Here is a 25,684-nt window from a genome sequence, read left to right as displayed (position 1 = left end):
ATTTGGAGGGGGCTGCTTAGTAGGGAGTTTGCCTTCCCCTCTCTTTTTGCCCCTCCCCCCCATTCGTGGTCTCTCTCTCTCTCTATTGCTCTCTCTTGTTTTCTCTCTCTCAAATAAATACATCTTTAAAAAAAATACAGACTTGGGGCGCCTGGTTGGCTCAGTCATTAAGCATCTGCCTTCAGCTCAGGTCATGAACCCAGGATCCTGGGATCAAGCCCCTATTGGGCCTCCCTGCTCAGCAGGAAGCCTGCTTCTCCCTCTCCCACTCCCCCTGCTTGTGTTCCCTCTCTATGTCTCTGTCAAATAAATAAATAAAATCTTAAAAAAAAAAAAGACTCATTTTAATTATTCAAGTGTAATAGATTGACACCTAACTTATACTATCCCCAAATAGTGTGAAGTTTTTCAAGTAAGCATTTTCAATAACTTTCTTAATTCTAAACATATTCTATTTCTTTCTCTTAAAGTATACTTTAAATGTCAGAATTTAGATTATATTATAGGACTCTTCCTAGGTACATATGAAAATTTACTTTCTGTCGTGGGAAGTTAAGAGCTTTCTTTAGCCAAAGGCATCTCAAGAGTATATAATTTAGCCCACAGAGGTTTGAATTTCTCTGCCAACTTTACTAATGGAATGCTACTTATCAAATGGCTCTGGAATCTCAAAGAAACAAAAGGGCTCTTCTACCACTTCTCCCAAACAAACCTGTTCTCAGGGTAGTCAAATTCATAGTTTCATAAAAATTTTTATTAAACATGAAAAATGAGTCTTTTTATTCATAGTGCCAACATAGGGTGAGGTGGCAGTAGGACTGTGAATGCAAGGCAGTGGAGAATGAACCAGCTCTCATCTAGAAATCGTACTACTCAAACTCATGACCTGAGCTGATACTTAAAATTTATTATGGTTATTATAATTGTTATTTTATTATTTTGTCCCCTTCTCCAATTCATCCTCTCTTTCTTAGGGAAAGAGACTAATATAAAAGTGGAATAAAAAAAATAATGGCTAACAAAACCATGGCATAAGGAAAAGAAGAACCAACATGAGATCTGCCAATAAAAATGTTCCTTCAAGGCTGGTGAATGGTGAACCAACACAAATGTTTCTACTGGCTCACCAGTAGGCTACTAAGTGAGCAGTTTCACATGTCTTCAAACTGAGGGCCACCATGTGTTTGTAAAAGATGCTCAGAAATTACAATAATAAATGCTAGGGTTAGAGAAGAATGATTAGGTCATTCCTTTTGGTCTGACATGGTCAGGATTACTGCAGAAAACTAGACTATTCCTGTGCTTTGCTAAAAAAATTTCTATATTTTTAGAGGCGCCTGGGTGGCTCAGTCGGTTAAGCAACTTCCTTTGGCTCAGGTCATGATTCCAGGGTCCGGGGATCGAGCCCCACATCGGGCTCCCTGCTCAGTGGAGAGCCTGCTTCTCCCTCTCCCTCTGCCTGCCCTCTGCCTATTTGTGCGCACTCTCTCTCTCTCTCTGTGTGCCAAATACATAAACAAAATCTTTAAACAATTTTTTTATATTTTTAGATATATAGGTCAGCTCTGCCTTTTCCTCAGGAGAGACTTTTCTTATTCTAGATTCCGACTGACACATATACATATCTCAGTCTCTTGCACACTGCCATTCCTCTCATGTTTCTTCTACATTTCAAGTTCTCAGGTTATAATGAACAACTCCTTTTACTTATTCAATTATCCATAATTAAGCAATGTGAACATTTAAAATATGGTGGGTCCTGCCATGAAACAATGAAAAAATGTCATGAAAATTCTATGAAGCAGGAACAATTATTATCGCTATTCTAAAAATGAGCAGACTGAGGCAGAGAGAGGTTAAAGAACTTGCTTAAGTCATAGAACTGGTAAGTTCAGATTCAGGCTCTTTCATTCCATGAAGTATGTTCTTACTAGCTGCTGTAAATAATTAGAGACAGAGATCATGTAGAACTAGTTGGAAGGAGTAAACTCCTTATAAACTATCAAAAGAATGAAGTAAATTCGGAGCAAAGTTGTAGGAACTGAAACACCCCCAACTGAGGACAGGTGATTAGAAGAACTTGCTCAACATATAGAAAGGAGTCCAAAATATAGAAGAAAGGCTATTCTCATGCTCAGCTTCACAGAGAAAAGGAATCAAAAGCTCGCTGTATTAGAACCTACAATATGTCATTCATAGAGTTTTGTATATAATTACACTTAGGTAACAGTTTTCAACGGAGGTTTTATGAAGCATTAATTTTTATTTGTGGGCCATACACTGGAAATCTACATTAAAAAAAAAAAAAACAGGGAGGGGTGCCTGGGTGGCTCAGTGGGTTAAAGCCTCTGCCTTCGGCTCAGGTCATGGTCCCAGGGTCCTGGGATCGAGCCCCGCATCGGGCTCTCTGCTCAGTGGGAAGCCTGCTTCCTCCTCTCTCTGCCTGCCTCTCTGCCTGCTTGTGATCTCTCTCTCTCTCTCTCTGTGTCAAATAAATAAATAATAAAAAAAAAGAGGGAATTCAATTCACTGTTCTAAGAGGAAAGAACAGAATACTAGCTGCTTTCTAGACTTGGTAGTACTATGCGGCCTGGCCTACAGGGCAATGCAAACAGAGTGGGCCAGTTAAAGAACCACCACACTCCCAAGAGAATATGTGGATAGAGGACTATATCTAAAGTCCGAGATAACTTATTAAAAGGAAAGTATTAGACCACTATTTTACTAAGATATGAAACTGAAAGACAAGGAGAAATTTAAGTGGAAATTAAAGCAATGACTACTTTTAAAACTTTATGCTGGGAACACCACATCAAAAACTAATGATGTACTATATGTTGGCTAACTGAACATAATAAAAAAAATAAACCACAGACCATAACATAAAACAACAACAACAACAAAACCTTTATGTTGGTAAATCTGCACGACACAAATTAATGAAAAATCTAAGAGCGTCATGATGCCACAGAATATACTCTCGGCAACTGAAGAAGGTGATTTAAGAGATAGGTAGTCCATCAGAGCCAGATTTTAGCACTTTATTTCTAGAACTTTCATTTAATGTTTGTTTTACTAAATTTCTAGACTACTTAAAGATTTCTCTACATACTTTAATCGTTTATCCCATGGCTTATTGTGTGAGTGCTTGATGTTACCAAGAATAGTTTTGCTAATCATAATAGTTTTCAGAAATGTAATCTCAGACCTGGTTTGGAAAGGGAAGTCCACAACAGAGTGTGCACTGTGGTACCAAAAAAGAAAATAAAATTACATACCACTCCCTTTTCATGACTTGAAGTCAAGCATTCCTTTAAAACTTCTTTCATATCTTTTCAAAGTCCTAATGATAAAAGAAAATTCCCATACAAATAAATACACCACGATTTTGCTATAAGCAGGTATCTGTACTTAGTAGGAAAGATCTGACAGCTAAAAATCAAGATATTGGTGCATGGAGCAAAAAAAAAACAACACTACCCTACTGATACTTTAGTGAGGCCCATTTCTGCTTCAGAACATCATGAGATACTCTGTTTTCCACAACATTATATCCATCCTTCTTTCATCTTAAATCTTTTATGCTGTGATTTAATTTGCTTCTCAACTCTATCCCCTACCATGTTTTAGGAATGGTTCCCAGACCTCTTCCATTCAAATAATTTCATGCTTTATTATTCAAAAGTTACCTCTACTACTCCATCTCCAAAACACCAAGCTTTCAGTTTCAACCACCAGTGACAAAAAACTTGTCTTACACTAACTGCAGCATATTAACAAATTTTATCCTCTTGATGATACTCAGAATACTCCCCCTATTCTCCCAGCATACAAATTTATTTGTGGCTTCAAGTACTCATCACTTCTAAAAGTAGATCACCTGTAATGCTTTTCTGAAAGATTAGAATCTCTTGACCTTACACTGTGGCCTAATAACCTATCCTACATGCAGGTGACACCCCAACAACTAACTGCTTTCTCAACTCTTAGGCTGCTGTCAGGATACCACATGTGTCATGAAAACTCTCATGGCAAGATGCTCGTCTGCTCTGTAATTTGGGTACTCATCATTTATTGATAGTTCCAAGCAGCAAAAAAGAAGAGGTGATATTAACCCAAAGTACTTGCTGAGCTGAGAAGTCTATTTATTGTAGGTCAGAAAGACTCAGTTTTACGCAGAGAAGAAGAAACTAATAGAAAGTGAGCACAGATTATGTGAGAGAAGACTAACAGATGAAGACCACAGAGAAGGGGACGTGTGCTTAAAACCTGTGATAGAGATCAGAAGCTAGCCTTATGATGGAGAGAGAGCATCTTTTCTGAAACAGAAGAAAAGACAACAAAAATATAGATAACTGCTGAGGTAAAGAAGGTTGCTAAGCTGTCCCAGGATAAATCTGTCTTTATAAATCCTGGAAGCAGGGCAATTCTGCAGGGTTGAGGGTTGGGCATGGTGCCACAATGAAGAAAAAGGAGCATCTGTTATGGACTAGCAGACGTGCACATGCCTCACAACAAATTATCTCAGGAAGCCACAAGATGTGGGACTAGTAGGAAAATGACAGGGGAAAACATGGGGGATATTTATGTAGAGACTCATTATATTATTCTCTCTACTTTTGCATACCTTTGGAAGTGTTTATAATAAAAAATGTTTTTAAAAAGTGCCTGGCTATCATAGGACCTCATGACCAACAGTCATATTCCTCAGGAAGCTCAGCAATATGCCTAAACTTTCCATAAGATTTTACAAATTCCAGAGATGCAACTGGATATGGTTATACACACACACCTACACACACACTCTCTTTCTCTCTCTCTCTCTCTAGAGGACTTTAAAATTCAGTGAAGAGGGAAAAATAATTCTATTTGACCAGAATTTGTTTCAAATTTATTCTAGGGAGTGAGAAATACAAGTCTGCATTAAAATTAAGCTAATGTGTTAGCGGTAATAAATTGGGCCCGATGATGAAAGCAATGAGAAAAAGATTTTCTACTAAGCACATGCCTGAAAAATAAGTTATAAACACTTACTTCATCTCCAGAACTTCCTCTAAGTGTTTCCTTCTTTCTGCCCGAAGATTGGTCAAATGAGTTTCCTTTTCCGCCAGAGACTGTTGAGTAGAGGATAGCTTGGCTTTCATGGACTCCAGTTCTTGCTTCACTTTCTCCATGGCCATCAGTAATTCCTCCACCTGTGGTAAGCATGGAAAAGAGAAAAACTGAGCATTTTAATCAATTAAAGACAGAGGAGCTAAGTAACGGGCAATTTCCAGGTCCACAAGATTAAAAACACAGAGATATAGCAAAAATCCTGTACTGTTGCTGGTTCAAACATATATATCCAGACCATATACCAAATAAAGAAATGCATCTCTGGTCTCTCCTCCACTCTAATTCTTCATAAGCTATGCCGAAAAGAACTTCATTTTCTTTTTGATAAACACAACTGCATCAGTTCAAGAAGTCAAATTTGCCATAGTTAGAATTTATTGGAAATGGCCCACAAATTTCCATGGAATTCACAATATAACACAGATAAAAAAAATATAAGGAACAAAATCATAGTAAATTTCTCTTGAAGGATTTTAAGAAATAAAAGACATAAACTTGAGTAATAACACTCAGTATAAACAAAATAAGTCATTTTTATTCATCCAAAGATTTTTCTGTTTACACCATTAAAAATAATTTCTTTTGGAGAAAAGAGCTGGAATTCAATCAGACAGTTTCTTGCTCTAAAGTAGAGTTTTCTCAGGAAGGCAGGAAGGAGAAAGAAAAATACATGACCACATAGAGAGGAGAGAGAATGCTTTAACAAGACTTGAAAAAACTCCTGAGGGAGAAAAGACAGAACTCTATAGCACAAGGTACTAAGAGAACACAGTATATACTTTATCAGTCATTTCCACTCACTCTGGGTGGCATCCAAATCAGAATTACTTAAATAAACATGTACATTTTAATTCTGAAGCAAAATATATGTTGGCAAAAATGCATTAATTCCAAAACCAACCTGAACCAGGTAATCAACCAGGCAACTGCACCAATCACAAGAGTTTATGTCAGGCTGCCGCTTGCCAAGAAATAATTTTAGTGACAGCAAGGCTTTTCAGAGGAAGAGATGGGTGGGGGACTTGCCATTCACTGACTTCTACATAAAATCAATTTGTATGATACTAAAACTGAGAACAGTTTAGAGACAAAACTGCAATATAACAAATCAGAGTTGTTAACAGACCCCAGGATGTTAGCGCCTCAGACCTAACCAAACTTTCCATATTGATTGGCAACAGCTGCTCAACACTGATAATAAACAGATACATTTAGTGTTTTGGCACCTGAATCATCTTACTTTCTCTATCTTTTCAGAAGTGATCAAGTTAAGGTTCTTAGCTAACAGCTGTGAGAACACTGCTATAAGAATATATATCATCATGCAGCTCTCCTTGGATATGTATGCATATATTTACAAGCTTTATGTTATCATTATCCACCCTTTGAAAACTGCAAATAAGGATGATCCCATTTTAATAAGTTTAATTTATTTAAAATCTTATTTAAAACTGGATTGAGATGATATATAATGACATATAATATGTTCTTATAACACAAAATCTTGTAACACGAAATCAGTAATGGGCAGCACCATTTATAGAAGCTCTAATAAAGTGTGGGATATTTCTATCTCTTATGAACTCACCTTAAACAAATTAAAAAATCTCCCTCCCAACCTTTCACTACCCCAAGTAAGTTATGGTATCAGTTTCGTATATAACTTAGATGTATTACAAACAACTTATTCCTCCTTTTTCTATATATAAAGGAAGCTCACTTTATATATACCCTTATGCATCTAAAATTTTTGGTAAATGCTTTATGGAAATACAACATAAATACAGAAAAATACACAAATGATAAATGTGCAACTTGAAGAATTTTTTTTAAGTTGAACACACCTATGTAATGAGAACACAGACCAATAAACAAAACATTAACAGTCCCCCAGAAACACATCTCAAAACCTCTTCCTAGATTAAGACTGACCTTTATTCTAGCATTACATTAGTTTTGCCTATTTAATTTTGTACAGATGGAATTTTGTATTATATAATTTTAAGTACAGGTTTTCTTCACTCAGAGATCTACCCATATTATTGGGTATAATTATAGTTCTGTAATTCTCTTAACTGTATAGAATTCCACTGTGTGAAATTAGCAAAATTTATTGAAGGCACTTTCGATAAAAACAATTTTAAAAAAGACTTTTTCCAGTTTTACTGAGAAATAACTGACATACATCACTGTGTAATTTTAAGGTTTACAGCACAATGGTTGGATTTACATATATTGTGAAATGATTGCCACGATATGATCAGCTAACATCCATCTTGTCATACAAATACAATAAAAAGAATAAAGAAAAAACCAACTTCCTCCTTTTCATGGCAAATCTTAGGATCTGCTCTCCTAATAATATTCCTATATATCATAGAGCACTGTTAGTTACAGTCCTCATGCTGTGTACATTACATCCTTACTACTTATCTTCTAACTGGAAGTTTATACTTTTTGACCACCTTTTTCCAAGTCCTATTTGACCCACCCCCTACCTCTGGTAACAAGACTGATCTCTTTTTCTATGAGTCTGAATCTTTTGTTTTGTTTTAGATTCCATATAGAAATAAGATCATACAGTATTTGTCTTTCTCTAACTTATTTCACGTTAAGATCTACAATATAAATGCAACTGAATAAATACAGTGTAAAGGTCAAAATTCATTTTTATCAATATGGGTATTCAACTAACTCAGCATCATAAATAGTTAAGAAGAACTTTAATGGCCACAGTAAGAAGGCACTTTTGGTCCAGTTGGCAAAAGGTCATAAATTATTTTTTTAAGAATTATTTACATATTTTTAGAGAGAAGGGAAAAGAGGGGACGGCAAAGGGAGGGAGAAGAGTGAGAAACAGAATCTCTAGAAGACTCCCTACAGAGCATGGAGACTGACACAGAGCTTGATCACACAACCCTGAGATGATGACCTGAGCCGAAACCAAGAGCCGGACGCTCAACTGAGTCACCCAGGCACCCAAGAACACAAATTATTTAAAGACTACTTACAAATTATAGGAAAGATAATTTCACAATGCTTTGTGCATAAATACCTTTAAGTTTCATAAATAACCAATGTGAAATATATGTATATAAAGAAGGAACACATATATTCCAGAACCAAGAACAACACACACATCTATAAACTCACTATCCACAAGCTTTGTAGGTGCATCTATCCAACTGTATGCCCAAAGTCCCCCATGATAGGTCATCACCATTCTAAATTTGTTACTTAATCCCTTCCATTTCTTTGTTTTTGTCTTTGATATATATATTCCAAAATAAATCACTGGTTCATTCTATCAGTTTATGAACATTTATAATTCAATCTTCTGACTTCCTTATTTCATCCAACTTTATGTTTTTTCACATACATAAAAAAGAGCCTACACTTTATATATTCTAGAACCAAAAGGAAAAGATAAACCTACATACTTACTACCTAGGAGTTAAAAGCAGTGAGAGCCAACAACTTTGAGCACTACAACACCCAGATTATAGTTTTCCACCTAACTGAACAGGCTCCTTAAAAACACAGCTGATTCCAGATTTGGGGGAAGAAATGTACAAAAGATGAACTTTGCACAACTTATGCCAAAAAGCAAGAGAAATGGGAATCATGGCAAACAGGAATTATGATGCAGAAACCCTGACAACAAAACCAGAAAAATATATGAAAAGGAAAAAAAAAAGAAATTACACAGGAATATTCCTTCTGAATACAGAGAAAAAAAAAAAGAAAATCAAACCTAGGAAGATATAAAAATTGAGATTAATCCTAAGAATTCAAGGTTGGTTTAACACATAAAATTATTATTACATCTGTAATAAACCATATCGGTAGAATACAAGCCAAAAAACCTACATGATCATCTAAGTAGATGTAGAAGAGCATTTAACTATTCCAACAATTTTTCATTATAGAAACAGTCAAGAAGATAGAGAAAAAGAAAAACTTTCTCTACCTGATGAAGGGCATTAATGAAAAACTCACAGCTAATATAAACTTTAACAACAGAATGCTTTCCCTCTAGGACCAGCACCAAGAACAAGACTAGAATGTCCTTTCTCGCCATGTCTATTTAATACTGTACTAGAAGTGATAGCCAAAATTAGAATACACAGAAGGGCGCCTGGGTGGCTCAGTGGGTTAAGCCTCTGTCTTCGGCTCAGGTCATGATCCTGGGGTCCTGGGATCGAGCCCCACATCGGGCTCTCTGCTCAGAAGGGAGCCTGCTTCCCTCTCTCTCTCTGCCTGCCTCTCTGCCTACTCGTGATCTCTCTCTGTCAAATGAATAAAATCTTTTTTTTAAAAACAAGAATACACAGAAAATTAAAAGGCACCCACACTGAAAAGGAAGACAAAACTTTCTCTGGTTGAAAATGACATGATCTTATATAGTGACGAACACCAAGAATCTACTAAAAAAAAAAAAATATATATATATATATACATATGTTTATATATATATACACACATATATATATAATCAGTAAGTATACAAAGGTTGCAGAATATAAGATTCATATACAAAATCAACTGTGTGTATGTATCCATACACAAGCAATAAACATTCAAAAATGAAATTTAAAACAATTACACTTAAAATAGCATCAAAAAGAAGGAAATAGCTAGGCATAAATTTCACTTAAAATGCATAATACATATACTGAAAATTATAAGATTATTGAAAGAAATTAAAGAAAATTTAAATAAATGGCAAAATATCATGTTCACAGATCTTAGGTATTTAAGTTGACTATACACCCAGAGTGATCCACAGATTCAATGTAATCCATACAAAGATGCTAGCTGTCTTTTTTTGCAGAAATTGACAAGCTAGTCCTAAAATTGATATTAAAATGAGGGAGCCAGAATAAGAAAAGTTATTCTGAAAGAAAATAATAAAGTTGAAAATTTCATACTTCTTGACTTCAAAACTTAACTATAAAACTTCAAGGTAGTGTTGGCATAAGGATAGAAAAAGAGATCAATGGAAAAGAACTGAGTTGAGAAATAAACAAATTTGAGACATGTTTCCAATACAATGCCCCACATTTTGGATTCTGTGGATTATTTTTTTTTAATGGTACAATTTACACTGCTCCTCTTATCTTCATGCTTCCTATAAAATGACAGTTATACCTAAAGTCTTCATTAGACTGAGATGTGGCTTGTCTTTTTAACAGTACTTCACAAATAAAGGTGTGTACTTCATGTTGTATCAAATGAAGAGACTTATATCAAATGAAGAGATACTTATAGCAGTAACATTGATCAGATATGGGTTCAGAAACAATCTGATTTCCTCTTTATAAAATTCTCAATACATATTTTTCAAGTTCTTTACCACTTCAATAATCATCAGTTAAGACTAAACAAGTTTCATTTGTTTAGGGACCATTTGTGCTGCTTTTCCTTGAAGCTGAAATCTTTGCTTTCCACCTCCACTGGCTTCTCTTATTCTTGTTGATTTTGGAGGAATTTTAAACATACCCATAAACATATATTCTAGAGACCAACATTTCATCTATTAAACGCTTAGCAAATTTCTTCTCCAAGCGTGTCCCTTAACTGTTCCTTTTATTATGATATTTTTGTATGATCAAAAATACCTTTTTTTTTTTTTTTAAAGTAGGCTCCATGCCCAGCATAGAGCCCAGTGTGGGGCTTAAACTCATGACCCTGAGATCAAGACTTGAGCTGAGATCAAGAGTCAGACTTTTTTTGTTTGTTTGTTTGTTTTTAAAGGATTGTTATCTCTCTCTCTCTCTCTTTTTTTAAAGATTTTATTTAGTTATTTGACAGAGAGAGATCACAAGTAGACAGAGAGGCAGGCAGAGAGAGACAGAGGGAAGCAGGCTCGCTGCTGAGCAGAGAGCCCGATGTAGGGCTCGATCCCAGGACCCCGGGATCATGACCTGAGCCGAAGACAGAGGCTTAACCCACTGAGCCACCCAGGCGCCCAAGAGTCAGACGTTTAACCAACTGAGCCACCCAGGTGCCCCCAGATATCTTGATTATTAATATAAACAAATTTATTAAGCCTTTAAGATTTGTGACTTTTATATGCTGTTTAAGAAATCCTTCCTATTCTCAGGGTCTTATGATATTTCCTACTTTTGTATTGCCTTCAGGAATAGACTGAATTAGTGGTCCCAATTATTCATCCCTCTATGGTATTAGTATTCATCCACATCCTTCCCATAGCATAATAATGGGCAGAAAATACTTCTCTGACCCTTGATTTTGGCTTGGCTATGTGACTTGCTTTGAGCATTGGGATGTTAGCAATTCAGAAACAAGTTGAAGTTCATAATACATGTGGTTAGGCTACATTTCCACCATTGCCAAAAAAGCAACATTCTGAATAGCTACTCCCTCTCAGTTGGGTTCTAGAAAAAGTCATGAGGGCATAGCCACCCCAGTCAACAACTAAAGCAAAGCCAACTATACTAACCCTCCAATCTATGTGATGAAGAAATACATGATTATTATAGGTGGGTTAGGGTTCTCCAGAGAAAGAAAAGCAATAGGATATATTCTGAATATGTGTGTGTGCAGGTATACCTTGTTTTACTGCACTTCACAGCCCTTATATTTTTTACAAATTGAAGTTTTGTGGCAACCCATGTCAAGCAAGTCTATCTGTTTCCATATTTCCAAAAGCATTTGCTCACTTTATGTCTGTTACAATGTTAATTCTCCCAATGTTTCTAATTTTTTCATTATTATTATATTTGTTATAGTGATATATGATCAGTGATTTTTTATTTTACTACTCTAATTCTTTTTGGGGCACCACAAACTGCACCCATATAAGACAACAAACTTATTTGCCAAATGTAGTGTGTGCTATGCCTTCTCCACCAACCCCTGTCACTATCTTTCTCCTTGGGCCTCTCTATTCCTGAGATATAACAATACTGAAGTTAGGTCAATTAATAATGCTACAACGGTATCTAAATGTTCAAGTGAAAGAAAGAGTCACATATCTCTCACTTTAAATCAAAAGCTAGACATGATTAAGCTTAGTGAGGAAGATAGGTCCAAAGCTGAGATACCTGAAAGCCAGATCTCTTGTATCAAACAGCCAAATTGTGAATACAAAGGAAAAGCTTTTTTTTTTTTTTTAAAGATTTTATTTATCTATTTGACAGACAGAGATCACAAGTAGGCAGAGAGGCAGGAAGAGAGAGAAGAGGGAAAGCAGGCTCCCTGCTGAGCAGAACGCCCAATGCGGGGCTGGATCCCAGTACCCTGAGATCATGATGAGAGCCAAAGGCAGAGGCTTTACCCACTGAGCCACCCAGGTACCCCTGCAAAGGAAAAGTTCTTAAAGGAAATTACAAATGCTATTTCAGTGAACACACAAACAATAAGAAAGTGAGAAACAACCTTATTACTCATATGGAGAAAGTTTTACTAACCCTCCATTCTATGGAATGACCAGCTGTAACATTCCTTAAGGAATGCCTAATCCAGAGCAAGGCCAAACTCTCTTCAATTCTGTGAAGGCTAAGAGAGGTGAGGAAGCTGCAGAAGAGAAATCTGAAGTGGTCAGAAGTTGGTTCATGTGGTTTGAGGGAAGAATTATCTCCATAACATATAAGTACAAGATGAAGCAGTACCTGCTGATGTAGAAACTGTAGCAAGTTATCCAGGAGATCTAGCTAAGATCATTAATGAAGGTAGCTACACTAAACAACAGATGTTCAGTGTAGATGAAACAGCTTTCTACTGGAAGAAAAAGAAATCTTAGAGAGGAGAAGTCAATGCTTGTCTTAAAAATATAGGCTGATTCTCTTGTTAGGGGCTAACACAGCTAATGACTTTAAGTTGAGGCCAATGCTCATTTACCACCTAAAAATCCTAAGGCCCTAAAGAATCATGCTAAGTCTACTCTGCCTGTATTTTATAAATGGAAGAGCAAAGCCTAGGTAACAGCACATTTGTTTACAACGTAGTCTACTAAATATTTTAAGTCCACTGCTGAGACCTACTGCTCAGAAAAAAAAAATTTCCTTTCAAAATATGATTACTCATTGACACTGGAAGAGTTCTGATGGAGATGTACAATGAAATTATTGTTGTTTTCATGCCTAACGCAACATTCATTCTGTAGCCCATGGAGCAAGAAGAAGTCATTTCAGATTTTAAGTTTTATTATTTAAGAAATACATTTCAGGAACGCTACAGCTGCCATAGACAGGGATTCCTCTGATGGATCTGGACCAAGTAAATTGAAAACCTTCTGGAAAAAAAGTCTACCATTCTAGATGCTGGTAAGAACACTTGTGATTCATGGGAAGAGGTAAAAATATCAACCTGAAAAGGAGTTTGGAAGAAGTTGGTTCCAATCCTCCTGGATGACTTTGAGGGGTTCAAGACTTCAGTGGAGGAGGGAACTGCAGATGTAGTGGAAATATCAAGAGAGCTAGAATTAGAAGTGGAGCCTGAAGATGTGACTTAATTGTTGCAATCCCACGATAAAATTTGAACAGATGAGGAGTTGCTTCTTTTAGATGGGTAAAGAAAGTGGTTTCTTTTCTTTTCTTTTTTTTAAAGAAAGTGGTTTCTTGATATGGAATCTACTCCCTCTGAAGATGCCATAAAGATCGTAGAAACAACAAAGGATTTAGAAAATTATGTAAACTTTACTAGTTGACTCCAACTCTGAAGGAAGTTCTACTGTGACTACAATGCTATCACACAGAATCATATGCTACAGAGAAACTGTTGGTGAAAGAAAAAGTTGATGTGACAAACTTCATTGTTTTCTCTTTTTTTAAAGATTTTATTTATTCATTTGAGAGACAGAGAGAGAAAGCAAGCATGAGTAGGGGGTGGAAGGCAGAGGGAGAGTGAAGAAGAGAAGATTCCCCACTGAGCAGGGGGCCCGACATAGGGCTTGACCACAGGACCCTGGGATCATTACCCGAGCCAAAGTCAGATGCTTAACCAACTGAGCCACCCAGGTGCCTCCATTGTTTCTGTATTTGGAGAAATTCCAATAGGTAGTGGGCATGGAGAGCAGACCTCAAAAAGCCTGGAACAGCCCCACCAACTCTGGTCTAGTTACCATCACACACCAGGAGGAGCTGCAGCCGCCTAAACCAGGCCTGTCGCCATCACTACAACCATGAGCTGTGTGGTGGAAACCTTCCAGTCACCCAGTCCCCGCCCCTGTCCCAGCACTGCTGACACCAAGCCTGACCCCACAGTTGGTGGTGGAGGCCTCACATCACTGCCAGCAAATGTAAGAAGATGTGGGGAAGAGCAAAATGGTCCAATGTGAGATATGGATATGGTCTCATCAACAGGAATAAACCAAGGAAGATGTATGTGTACACCTGACTGTCATAAAGAGGAGTAATTCCAAGAACTACTTTCATAGTGTGGGAGGATGGAGGGACTGTGGAGTATGATGCTGTTGAAGGGGAACGGGTAAGGAGGTAACAAATGGTATAGATGCTGGTGGAGCTCCAGTACAAGGCAGTAAATATGCAGCAGACCATAACCATTATAGGCACTATCCATGGCACATGGGTCCTCCATGCAATTACTAGCAGAATTGCCAAAATAGTGAGAGTGGGGAAAAGAATGAGGGATTAGACACTGCTTTCAAGGCCAGACCCAACAGTTCCGGACCTTCTGCAGGCAACAATTCCCATCTTAATACATGTGGAGACCGTGGGGGCATCAACCACAGTCTTCCAACCCGCTTGGGCAGGGAGAAGAGCTGGAAGGTGCTGACAACCAGAATTCAGGAGCACAAGGTAGACCAGTGAGAGAGAATATGTATCAGGGTCACAGACAACAATTCTGCAGGGGCCTCCTTACCAGAGACAATGTAGAGAAGACAGCAATAAAGAAATTAAGGAAAGTCAAGGAAATGAGACCCAAGGTAAGCAGCTACCTCAACACTGGTACTTCTACAACTTCAATTACTGACACGAGTGCCCAGGAAACCCCAAACAACAAAGTGGCAAAGAGATAAAAGCAGCTGATCCACCAGCAAAGAACTCATCTGCCCCAATTCCCCAACTTCTGACTAAGGCAGGGCTAAGTAAATACTGGTTTATCAATTCTCTACCATCATCTGGTTTAGTCATCCAATAAAAAGAAATGAGTTTGATATTCCAGGAATAAGAAATTAACAAAAAACTGGAGCTGAAGCTCTTAAGTGCTTGTTTTTTGCCCATTAACAAAATAACTAGAACTATCTGCATTATCTATCGAGCATGGGGTTTTTATTGTTTTTGCCTATTGTTTTTTGTTTTATTGTTTTTATTGTTTTGCCCAGCATCCCTTTTTAGTAAGGACAAATATGTTAAAAAAAAAAAAAAAGCCTGTTTTTTCCTAATACACTTTTAAGAGTTTTTAAATTGCTTCATATCTGGGCAAGATGAGATTTTAATTTTTATTATTTTTTTATGTTTTTAAAAGATTTTATTTATTTATTTGACAGAGAGAGACACAGTGAGAGAGGGAACACAAGCAGGGGGACTGGAGAGGGAAAAGCAGGCTTCCCACAGAGTGGGGAGCCCAATGTGGGACTCGATCCCTGGACCCCAGGATCACAACCTGAGCCGAAGGCAGATGCCTAACAACTGAGCCACCCAGGTACACCAAGATGAGATTTTTAAAAGCCTCATTTCTATTTGTAATAAAAAATTAACAACTTGATTTTCTTTTCAAGAAAGTCAACAAACAGCAAACAAATCGTACTAAAGGTCCTAAATACTTGTCAAAAAAAACCCCCCAAAAAAGAAAATAGAGAAATTGCTACAGCTACCCCCACCTTCAGCAACCACCAACCAGATCAGTCACAGCCATCAACACTGAGGTAAGAACTTCCAACAGCAAAAATATTATAGCTTGCTGAAAGTGTGGATGCTAGTTAGCATTTTTAAGCAATAAAGTATTTTTTAATTAAGGCATGTACATTATTTTTTTAGACATAATGCTATTGCACACCTAACACACTATAATATGGTGTAAACATAACTTTTATATATATATACACTGGGAAACCAAAAAATTCATTTGATTCACTTTATTGCCTTATATGCCTTATTGTAGAGGTCTGGAACCAAATCGGCAAAGTCTCCTAGGAATGCCTGTATATGCATGCATATGCAAACACGCACATATACACACATACTGTATTCAATATATATCCTATTAGTTTTGTTTCTCTGGGGAAACCTAACCAATAACTAAATATACTGCTAAATTAATATAATTAGTTATATTAATATACCATAGCAATTACATCAACATATAAAGTACACTATATATATTATATATTAAAATTTATAATTTATAAGAAATTATATGCAATATGTAATGTGTAATACATATTAGAAAACATACATATATATATTTTAAAAGTAACTGGCTCATGTGATTATGGAACCTGACAAATGCCAAGATCTGCAAACTGAATGGGCAAGCTTGAGACCAAGAGACCCAATTGTGAAGTTCTGGTCCAAAGACGGACAGACTCAAGACTCAAGACTCAAGACTCAAGACTCAGTGTTGCAATTAGGGTCCAAAAGCAGGCAAAAGCCAACATCCCAGTTCAAACACAATCAGGCAGGATTTACTCCTAGTCAGGGGAGGGGAATCAACTGACTGAAAAACTTGAATAGAACAGGACTCACATTACAGAGGGCAATCTGAATTACTCAAGTGTATTGATTTAAATGTTAATCTCATCCAAAACACCGTCAAAAAAAAAAAAAAAAGTTTGACCAAATATCTGGGCACCTTGTGGCCCAAGCAAGTTGACACATAAAACTAACCATTACAATAACTTGTGTTATTTTGTGGTTACTGTACAATACCTGACTGACAAGTTATCCAAGAGTGTTAAATATTGTGTCTGACATCTAGTCTTTAAACTACCTGGAATTGTTTGTGTATGGTGTTGAACCAATCTCATTTTCCCCATAGGGATATCCAATGTCTCAGCCCACTATGGGGCTCAATTCCAGGACCCTGAGATCATGACATGGGCCGAAGGCAGATGCTTAACTAACTGAGCCACCTACGCACCTCTAAATAAAAACTTAAAAAGAAAAAAGAAATTTCCTTCTATTGCTAGTTAAAAAAATTAAAGTTTCTACATTTCTTAAGATGATCATATGACTTTTCCCTAACATCTTTTAATGTGGCAGATTATGGTAGTTAATTTTCTAAAGGCACCAATCTTGACTCCTGGAACAGGCCTAAAATGTCTTCATGCTTATTTTTCTCTTTTTCATACACTAACTTTAAATTGGCAATATTTTGTTTAGGAATTTTTGCATTTATGTTCACGGTTGAGACAGGCCTAAACTTTTCTTTTCCTGTACTAACCTTGTCAAATTTTGATACGAAGTTATGTTAATCTTATAAAATATGTTTGTGATTAATTATTCCCTCTTTTTAATTTTCTGGCATTGTTTCTGTAAGACTGAAATTATTTGTCCTTATGTCTTTTAAAAAGTCACTATTGTTAACTCTTCAGGATTGAAATTTGTAGGAAAAATTTTATTACTGACTCATTTTTTCAGGTTTTCTTTTTCACATGTAGCGAGTCTTGCTAAATTCTTTTTTTTTTTTTGCATTTGCTTACTTAGTCTAAATTTCATATGTACTGGCGAAATATTCTTATATCTTTTTAAAACTTGCAGGATTCATAGTTATAAGTCCTTTATCACTTCAAAAATTGTTCACTCTGCCTTTTTTTCCCCTCTTTTAATATCACCAAAAGCCACTTTTCTTAATGTTTTCAAAGGACCAATTTTGGGTATTGTGGATTCCTTTTGGTTTTTTAAATTTATTTTTGTGAGAGACAGAGAGCACGCACACGTGCACACACATGAGCAGTGGAGGGGAGAGGGAGAAGCGGACTCTCCGCTGAGCAAGGGGCCTCATGTGGAACTAGATCCCAGGACCCTGGGATCATGACAGGATCATAGGCAGGCAACTGACTGAGCCACTCAGGTGGCCATGGATCCCTTTTAAAAAGGGTGGGGTGGGGTGCCTAGGTGGTTCTGTCATTTTAAGTATCCAACTCTTGATCTCAGCTCAGGGCTTGATCTCAGGGTCATGAGTTCAGGTCTGGTGTTGGGCTCTACACTGGGTATGGAGCCTACTTAAAAAAATAAAAAATAAAAAGGGTATAGGGAATTTGGTTGTCTGTTAGATTCTCCATTTTGGGCATCCATGGACCTTTTTCCTTCCAAGAAGTTTAAGTTTAAGAGCTAATGTTCAAGTTTAACAGCTCATCAAGTACCTGTATTTTAATTCCCTGTCTTATTCATCTCCTGAGATTTCCTTACTTTCTTTCCAACTTATGATACATATTTTATCAACCATCTTCAATTCTTTCTGTGGAAGTTATTTGCCCAGCATCCAGTCTGCTCTGTTTACAGACATGTTTTAACTTTCATTCCATACTTCCACTTACAGAATTTTGCTTGTTAGCAAAATGTAATTTTCTTAAAGATTGCTTCATTTTCCCAACCATTTTAGTGCCAGACCCTCAAGGTATTCCTAGCGTATTATACATACATACAACCAAGATAATACATACAACCAAGTAAGTTTTAAAGCATTTTTGTTTTTAAGGCTAGAATGGTACCACAGGCAAGGATTTCCAAATAATTATCTCATTTGTGCTTGGGTTCCAGCCAGGGAAACAGTTTCAAGGTCAAACTGAACTACTCTGTTACTTTTCCACAACCTCAGAGAATACATCCAACTATCTCCATTTGGATATCTGTTCCATTACACGCCTACCACACAGCAGTTATATGGTTTTAGGTATAGTCACTGAGAGATGAAAGTAATGAAAGCTGAATAGAAGAAATGAAGAGATATATAACACACTAAACAATGAAGAAATTCTCCACCATTTAAAAATGTGCTCCAGGTTACAGTATGATCTTTAAAAACATATGTTTCAAGATACAAAAAAAGCCAGGCCAGAGCTGGGATTCAAGTATGCAACTTAACTGCCTCCAGTAACATATTAAGAGAAAGCACAGGGCTTGACAGTGTGCAGTGCCAGCACGACCAGATGGTTTGCTTAAATCACAAGCTAATAAACTTTTACTCAGAATAAGAAGGAACAAATTATGACTTTACCACAGACCCATTTTCCTTAAGAAAGCAAAGAAATTAGGTGCTTCAGGTGCTGGCAAAGACTTCATCTTCAAGTCTCCCACCTTCTTCCATTCCCCAACAGAGAGCAAAATACTTTTTTGTCATTTCCAAGATGCTTATGGAAAATCTTGTTATGGTTTCTTAGGAGGGTAAGAAGCATAAGTCTCCAAAAGAATGAAACAATTAGAAGAAAAAAGGAGTGTCCAAAGAAGATTACCTAGAGGTTAAGCATTCATCATAGAAGTCAGATTTTCGTTTGAGAAGTCCACCAGTTCTCTTGATTTCAAAGAAATTCTAGATTAGGAACCACTCTGTTATATAATTACCCCCAAATTTTTTAAATTAAAAAAAGTTTTTATTTAAAAAGCTCCTGAGTTGAGGAGCATTTCTTAAGTATCAGTGAGAACTTACACACATATATTCATATACACCTTCTACCATCCTCTCCCAACAAAATCCTCTAGGTATCACACAATCACCAACTACTGTGAATTTAAATTTACAGAATTACACTGCATAATAGCATACATACTAGAAATATTCTCTTTTCCCATTATACTCTTTTTGTCAATGCATGGTAATTCTTTGACAAGATATATACCAATAGTACAGTATTTTATTAACAGGGAATAGCTATAGCTATTTTTTTTTAAAGATTTTATTTATTTATTTGACAGAGAGAGAGATCACAAGTAGGCAGAGAGGCAGGCAGAGAGAGAGGAGGCGGAGCAGAGAGCCCGATGCGGGGCTTGATCCCAGGACCCTGAGATCATGACCTGAGCCGAAGGCAGCGGCTTAATCCACTGAGCCACCCAGGCACCCCTAGCTATAGCTATTTTAAGAATAATAATAACAACAGCAGCAGCAACTTACCTTGTCTGAAAACTTCAAAGTGTTCAAAGCACTTTACAGATATCATTTCATTAAATCCTCACAATAAGCCTGTGAGGCTAGATATTAAGTATTATTATTATCTCACTTTTATAGAAGACAATACAGGTTTGGAGAGCTTAAGTGCCTTAACAGCTAGAGGAGATAGAACCAGGATTCCAACCTAGACAGCCAGAACCCACTGTATTCAGAGTTAATTTTGCTTTGCTACAATGTATCACTGTTCCATAACAGCTTTCCACAATTATATCTAATAAATTGCTCCACAGAGTGCTCCCATGCCCAGTTTTGCATCTTTCCTTCCTTCCTTTCTCCCCCTTCTCTTCTTCCTTCTAAACCTTTCATTCCCACCCTGTGCCAGGTACTATGTGTTAGGCATTGAAGATGTAACAGAAAACAAAACAGACATATTTCTCTATAGCTGTTGACCTTTGAGTCCATATAGAGATAGTCATTAATAAAATTCATAAATATTTAATTATAAACTATGTACAGTGTTATGGAGAAAGTACATATGCCACGAGAGTAAGTAACATGAGGCTTTGATCTATGTTTTGGGGGCCTAGAGAGTTTTCCCAAGAAAGTAAGAAGCAGGTGGGGAGGAAAATGGCATTCCAGCTAGTATAGTAGCCCTAAAATGGGAAAACAGAGAGAGAAGATTAAATATACAAACCCTGAGAACAAGGAGATGGGTCCAAATGTGGTGGGAGAGGGAGAAAGGGGCTAGATGTAGAACGATCTTGTAGGCCACATGAAGGATTTGGGATTTTATCCCAAATACAACAGAAAGGTACTAAAGGGATCTCACTAAACAGAGGGGCCAGAAGATTCAGAGTGTGAAAATGAGAACTACTAAAATAATGGAAAAAGGCTTCTAAGCTGAATATAGGAAGAGGCAAAGATGGGGAATACAAAAGGAAGGAAAGAGAGGACTAATGGATTAGATGAAGCAAAAAGAGAAAAAGTTGTTCAAATGATATGGAAAGATAGTAAAACTGAACAAGAATGCTAAAATAATAGGCAATTGTGTTTAGAGAGAAAGATACTGTAATGAGTGAATTTGGAGGCAGGCTAGATTATAAGGGTTAGAATACCAAATGTGGGATGAAGAAAGTCAACAGAGACAAAGGTAAAGAAACAGACAGGATTAGAAAACAAATGAATTATCCACGCAGATTCTGAAATCAGTGAGATAAAAATCTTTAATGAAAACCTTCCGTGCTATATCAGAATGGCATGGGACTTGAAGAAGTAGGGGTTCTCATAATAACATGATGGAATAATGGTCTGAAAGTGTAACAGGAAACAGGAAGGGTGAGAGTCCTACCTCTAACCCTATGGTTCAGAAGAAACATGTATTTATCACCAGAAAGAGTTGCTGGAAGTTGTCAAAGGAGAGGCCAAATTACACTTCATGCAAAGAAGGTGAAAGCTGGTTCAAGAAAGAAAAAAAAAATCAAGTATAGCATGATTTCACTTGTATGTGGAATTCAGGAAACAATAAGAACAACAAAAATGAAGAAACACACAAAAGAGACAAAAAAGAAACAAACAAATACAGAGAACCAAATGATGGTTACCAGAGGACAGGTGGGTGGGTATATGGGTGGAATAAAGGGGATTAAGAGTACACTTACCATGATGACCACCGAGCAATGTATAGAACTGTTGAATCAGTATACTAAATACTTTAAAGTAATATAATACCATATGTTAATTACAATTAAGGAAGAGGGGGAGGAAGAGTGAGAAGAAATTAAGAATGTATGTGTCAGGGCCGGGCACAGAATAGAAACTCAGTAAGTACTTGGTGAATTGGTGAATGAATGAAGAAAAATGAATCTGAATTTTGGTGACAAAGTGGGAAGACGCAGAATAAGAAGAACTGAAGAATACGTTGAGGCAAAGAAAGTACTGAACAGATAGGGATAATGGTGCAATACAGATAATTGGAGGCTTTTTTTCTTTGGACAATGTCTAATGAAATCTAGTATGAAAGGCAGAGTAAAATTAATTCTACTAAGTTCTTTAAAAAGGGTGGACACTGGCCCCACTGTGCCATAACTTTGAAATAAAGCAGATGATACCAAAGTAAGAATTAAGAATTATTTCCTTAATGTGTATGACTTATATGATAACACTGCTTTAATTTTCTATTATTTATTGAAAATAAGATATCGTGATTCCTGAAGTAACTTAATTTACTAAATTAACACTGAATTTAGCAGTATATTAAGATTAGGAATTGTAAGGTACTACTGCTATCTTTTACTCCCAACCTTATGCAGCACCAAAATATGAGTAGGAGTCACATACATAACGCTGAAAAAGAAACCAAAGAAAACACATTTCTCCAATTCAACTTCGGAGTCATTAGATTTCTTGACTTTTTAAATAGTGTGGCATTTCTCTAATAAGTCAACAATGTCAAAGGTTTGTGAGTGTGAATAAAATCAGCAAATGACACTTGAATAATTAGCGTTCCACTGGTGAGGAATTTACAAAATGTCTTTACCATCTCTCAAAATATGGCTCACATTCCCATAGGACAGTTAATGATGCTGGGTATTTCTATAAAAGCATATGGTTTATAAGAACCCACGGTTAAGACTAACTTGTAGAAGAAATAAAGGTACACTGACTGGGTTGTGTTTCTTCATCGGCAATTCCCTTTAAGTTTCCAGTGATATTGTGCTGTGGTTATAAATCTTTAGCTGAAGATAATTTTTTTTAATAAAAATATAATTGACATACAATAACCTTTTGGTTTCAGGTGTACATCCCAGTGATTCAATATCTTTATACATTATTGAATTGTGACACAGTATGTCTAGTTACCACTTGTCACCATACACATATAAAGTAATTATAATATTATTGACCATATTCCATATGCTGTATATTATAACCCCATGACTAATTTATTTTATAATTGGACATTGGTCCCTCTTAATCCCCTTCACCTATTTCCCCCACCCACCAATTCTTCCCTACTCTAATAACCAATAGTTTGTCCTCTGTATCTATGATTCTGTTTCTGTTCTATTTGATCATTTGCTTTTTTTTGTTTATATTCCACATAAAAGTGAAAACATACAGTATTTGTCTTTCTCTGACTACTTTGCATAGCATAAATACCCTCTAGGTCCACCCATGTAGTTGCAAATACCAAGATTTCATTGTTTTTAAAAATTTAAAAAGAGTGCAAACACAACAATGTGAAAGAAATGCTTCCCCAATCCCCTAAGCCATCTCAATTTTTCTTTATCAACCCAGAGGGCTTAGGTAGATAAACCCTATGATAACCCCTCATCATTCCTAAGTGGAGTTTTAAAAATCCCACATCAATAAAATGTGGGTGCACATTTTCAAAGCAAAGCAAATGTCCCCCTGCTGCTATTAATCTCATCATTTGTGTCACCGAGGTTGGAAAGCAGGTTTAAAGAAGGGCTAATAATGTTTATCTCACTGCTAATTCCACTTAAATGATTTTTTTTGTAACAAAGCATCAAAACTAAAGACTAAAAATCTGAATTAAAGCACTCAAAACTACTTTTTTTTTGTTTTCAGAAGACTGTTACTTGATTAATGTCTCCTATAATTTGCTTACTTCAGCAACCAAGAATTCATACCAGAATCAAATGAAACAAAAATTAGTAACTGCCTGGGTTCACATAGACTCCACGGCTTTTCACTACTCCTGTAAGAAAAAAGGATAGAAATAATCTAAGCAACATCACATTTTTTCTCCAGCAGCAGTAACAAGATGTGGCAACCATCATTTTACACTCTTCTGCATCTGGGTCTGAGACCTCCTTATATCTCATTAGAGTTTGTGACAAATGAGTAATTCAAGGAAATATAAACAGAGGTGGAAAGACAAGACTTTCCCTTGAACTTCAAGCTCTAGTAAATTCTCTTCTGAAAAATAAAAAAGTTATTTTCTGCATTACTAGAAATCAAGAGAACAGACTAAAGTACACAACAAAAAAACAAACAAACAAAAAACAGACTAACGTACAGGCTAGGAAAGCTGTACAAAATACCCAGGTTTTGAAAAAAAAAAATTTCCTTCATAGTTGAAACCATTTGGCCATTTCACATGGAGAAAATATTAATTCCTTTTCATCAGAGGAAACAGCAATCCCCTCACTAGCATAAAGTCACCAACAGAGACCAGAGCATTTAGATCTTAAGCCCTTTTTCTAAGATCAAATAAACAATTTGAATAAAACAGCTTCATACTCCTATCTTAAGTTTGCAACAATAAAAGTTTACTGACACTTTAATGGAAAATTTTAATCCTTCTCATTTGCACTGCTGGGAAAAGTCAAACACCTACCTAGAAGTAAACAGAATGATATTTCATCAATTGCAGGTATTTTTTGTGGAGAAAACATATTATTTCAATATAACCCCTGAAAAAGGTTATAAAAAAAATACTGGCAAATGAAATGACAGTTATATGAAAATCAAAAATTTACCAATATTATACTATTAAAAATAGTAACATCAAAAATCAAAATTTACTTACCACAAATTTACTATTAGTCAAAGAAGAAATATAAAATGATGAGATTTAATGTCTGGCAACCCAAGGACACCAAGAGAGAACTCATAAACATCATATAAGTGTGTACACACACACACACACGATTATTCTGGCCATAATGTTGAGCAATAATGCTCAACATTTGTATACTGTCTTTATAGGCTACCAAAACACTTGTGGGCTAATAAATTACTTCATTCCACTACAGAGGCTTAGAAAGACTATGCACCTCACCTTAAATCATAGCTAGTAAACAGAAGAGCTAAAATCCACATCACTTGACTTCTGGTTCACTGCACTTTACACTAGCCCTTTTTACCTCTTTACTCACTCATTAGAGAGGGTGGAGGTAAGAGGAGGGGACAAATGAGTGCCAAAACAGAGCATGGGCCATGCCACACACAAAAACTATCTGTTGTGTAGGATAAATCCTGCTGTGCATATTTCTCTAGGAAAATATGTTTTATTGAAAACATCCAAGAAAGTGCAGCCAAGGAGAACATAAACTGCATATAAAAATCAGTGGGAAGCCATCTGGCTCTCATGACTTCACCTTCAATGATATCTTGGATGACTGCCTCTATCGTCAATAATTTGGTTTATCAAACTTCTCAGTAGGAGATAACAGAATAAGGGCCAAACACCCCAAGAACTCATTATAAGCAAACTAAATATCATCTGTTACAGATCTGCCACATAGATTCCTAAAGTGCTTCCCAGTGCAGTAGTGGTTATATAGTTTAGTCAGAAGTATAAAAACATGTCTACTTTGAAAACCAATATCTATGGAGTCTGGCACTCATCTCTGTGGTTCAATTTTAGGGTGTGCCAGGGTTTTATTTCTTTTCCACTGCAGTTAATTTTTCATTTGATTATAACTTTGGAAAACACAGATGTGGTCCTTTTGTTGAATGAAAAGGAAAAATCAAGCCAAAATTTAGAAACATCGATATTTCCTGA

The 25,684-nt window shown here is 36.4% G+C and overlaps 1 protein-coding gene and 1 pseudogene across 11 annotated transcripts in view; one reads left to right on the top strand and one right to left on the bottom strand.

Annotated features, from left to right (window-relative positions):
• The window catches only part of ERC1 (ELKS/RAB6-interacting/CAST family member 1), a 547,045-nt gene that overhangs the window by 250,810 nt on the left and 270,551 nt on the right, over window positions 1-25,684 (bottom strand). For all 11 annotated transcript variants that reach the window (XM_046012301.1, XM_046012300.1, XM_046012305.1 and 8 more), the window contains one exon: window positions 5,035-5,195. In XM_046012301.1, coding sequence (XP_045868257.1) covers window positions 5,035-5,195 — 161 coding nt within the window. The remainder of the gene's footprint in view (window positions 1-5,034; window positions 5,196-25,684) is intronic.
• Window positions 14,389-15,243, top strand: LOC123945906 (annotated as a pseudogene).

The sequence above is a fragment of the Meles meles genome, chromosome 7 (genome assembly GCF_922984935.1).
Source record: "Meles meles chromosome 7, mMelMel3.1 paternal haplotype, whole genome shotgun sequence".
Classification (NCBI taxonomy): domain Eukaryota; kingdom Metazoa; phylum Chordata; class Mammalia; order Carnivora; family Mustelidae; genus Meles; species Meles meles.
The sequence above is the reverse complement of the archived record's forward strand: the minus strand, read 5'-3'. Positions and strand labels throughout refer to the sequence as shown.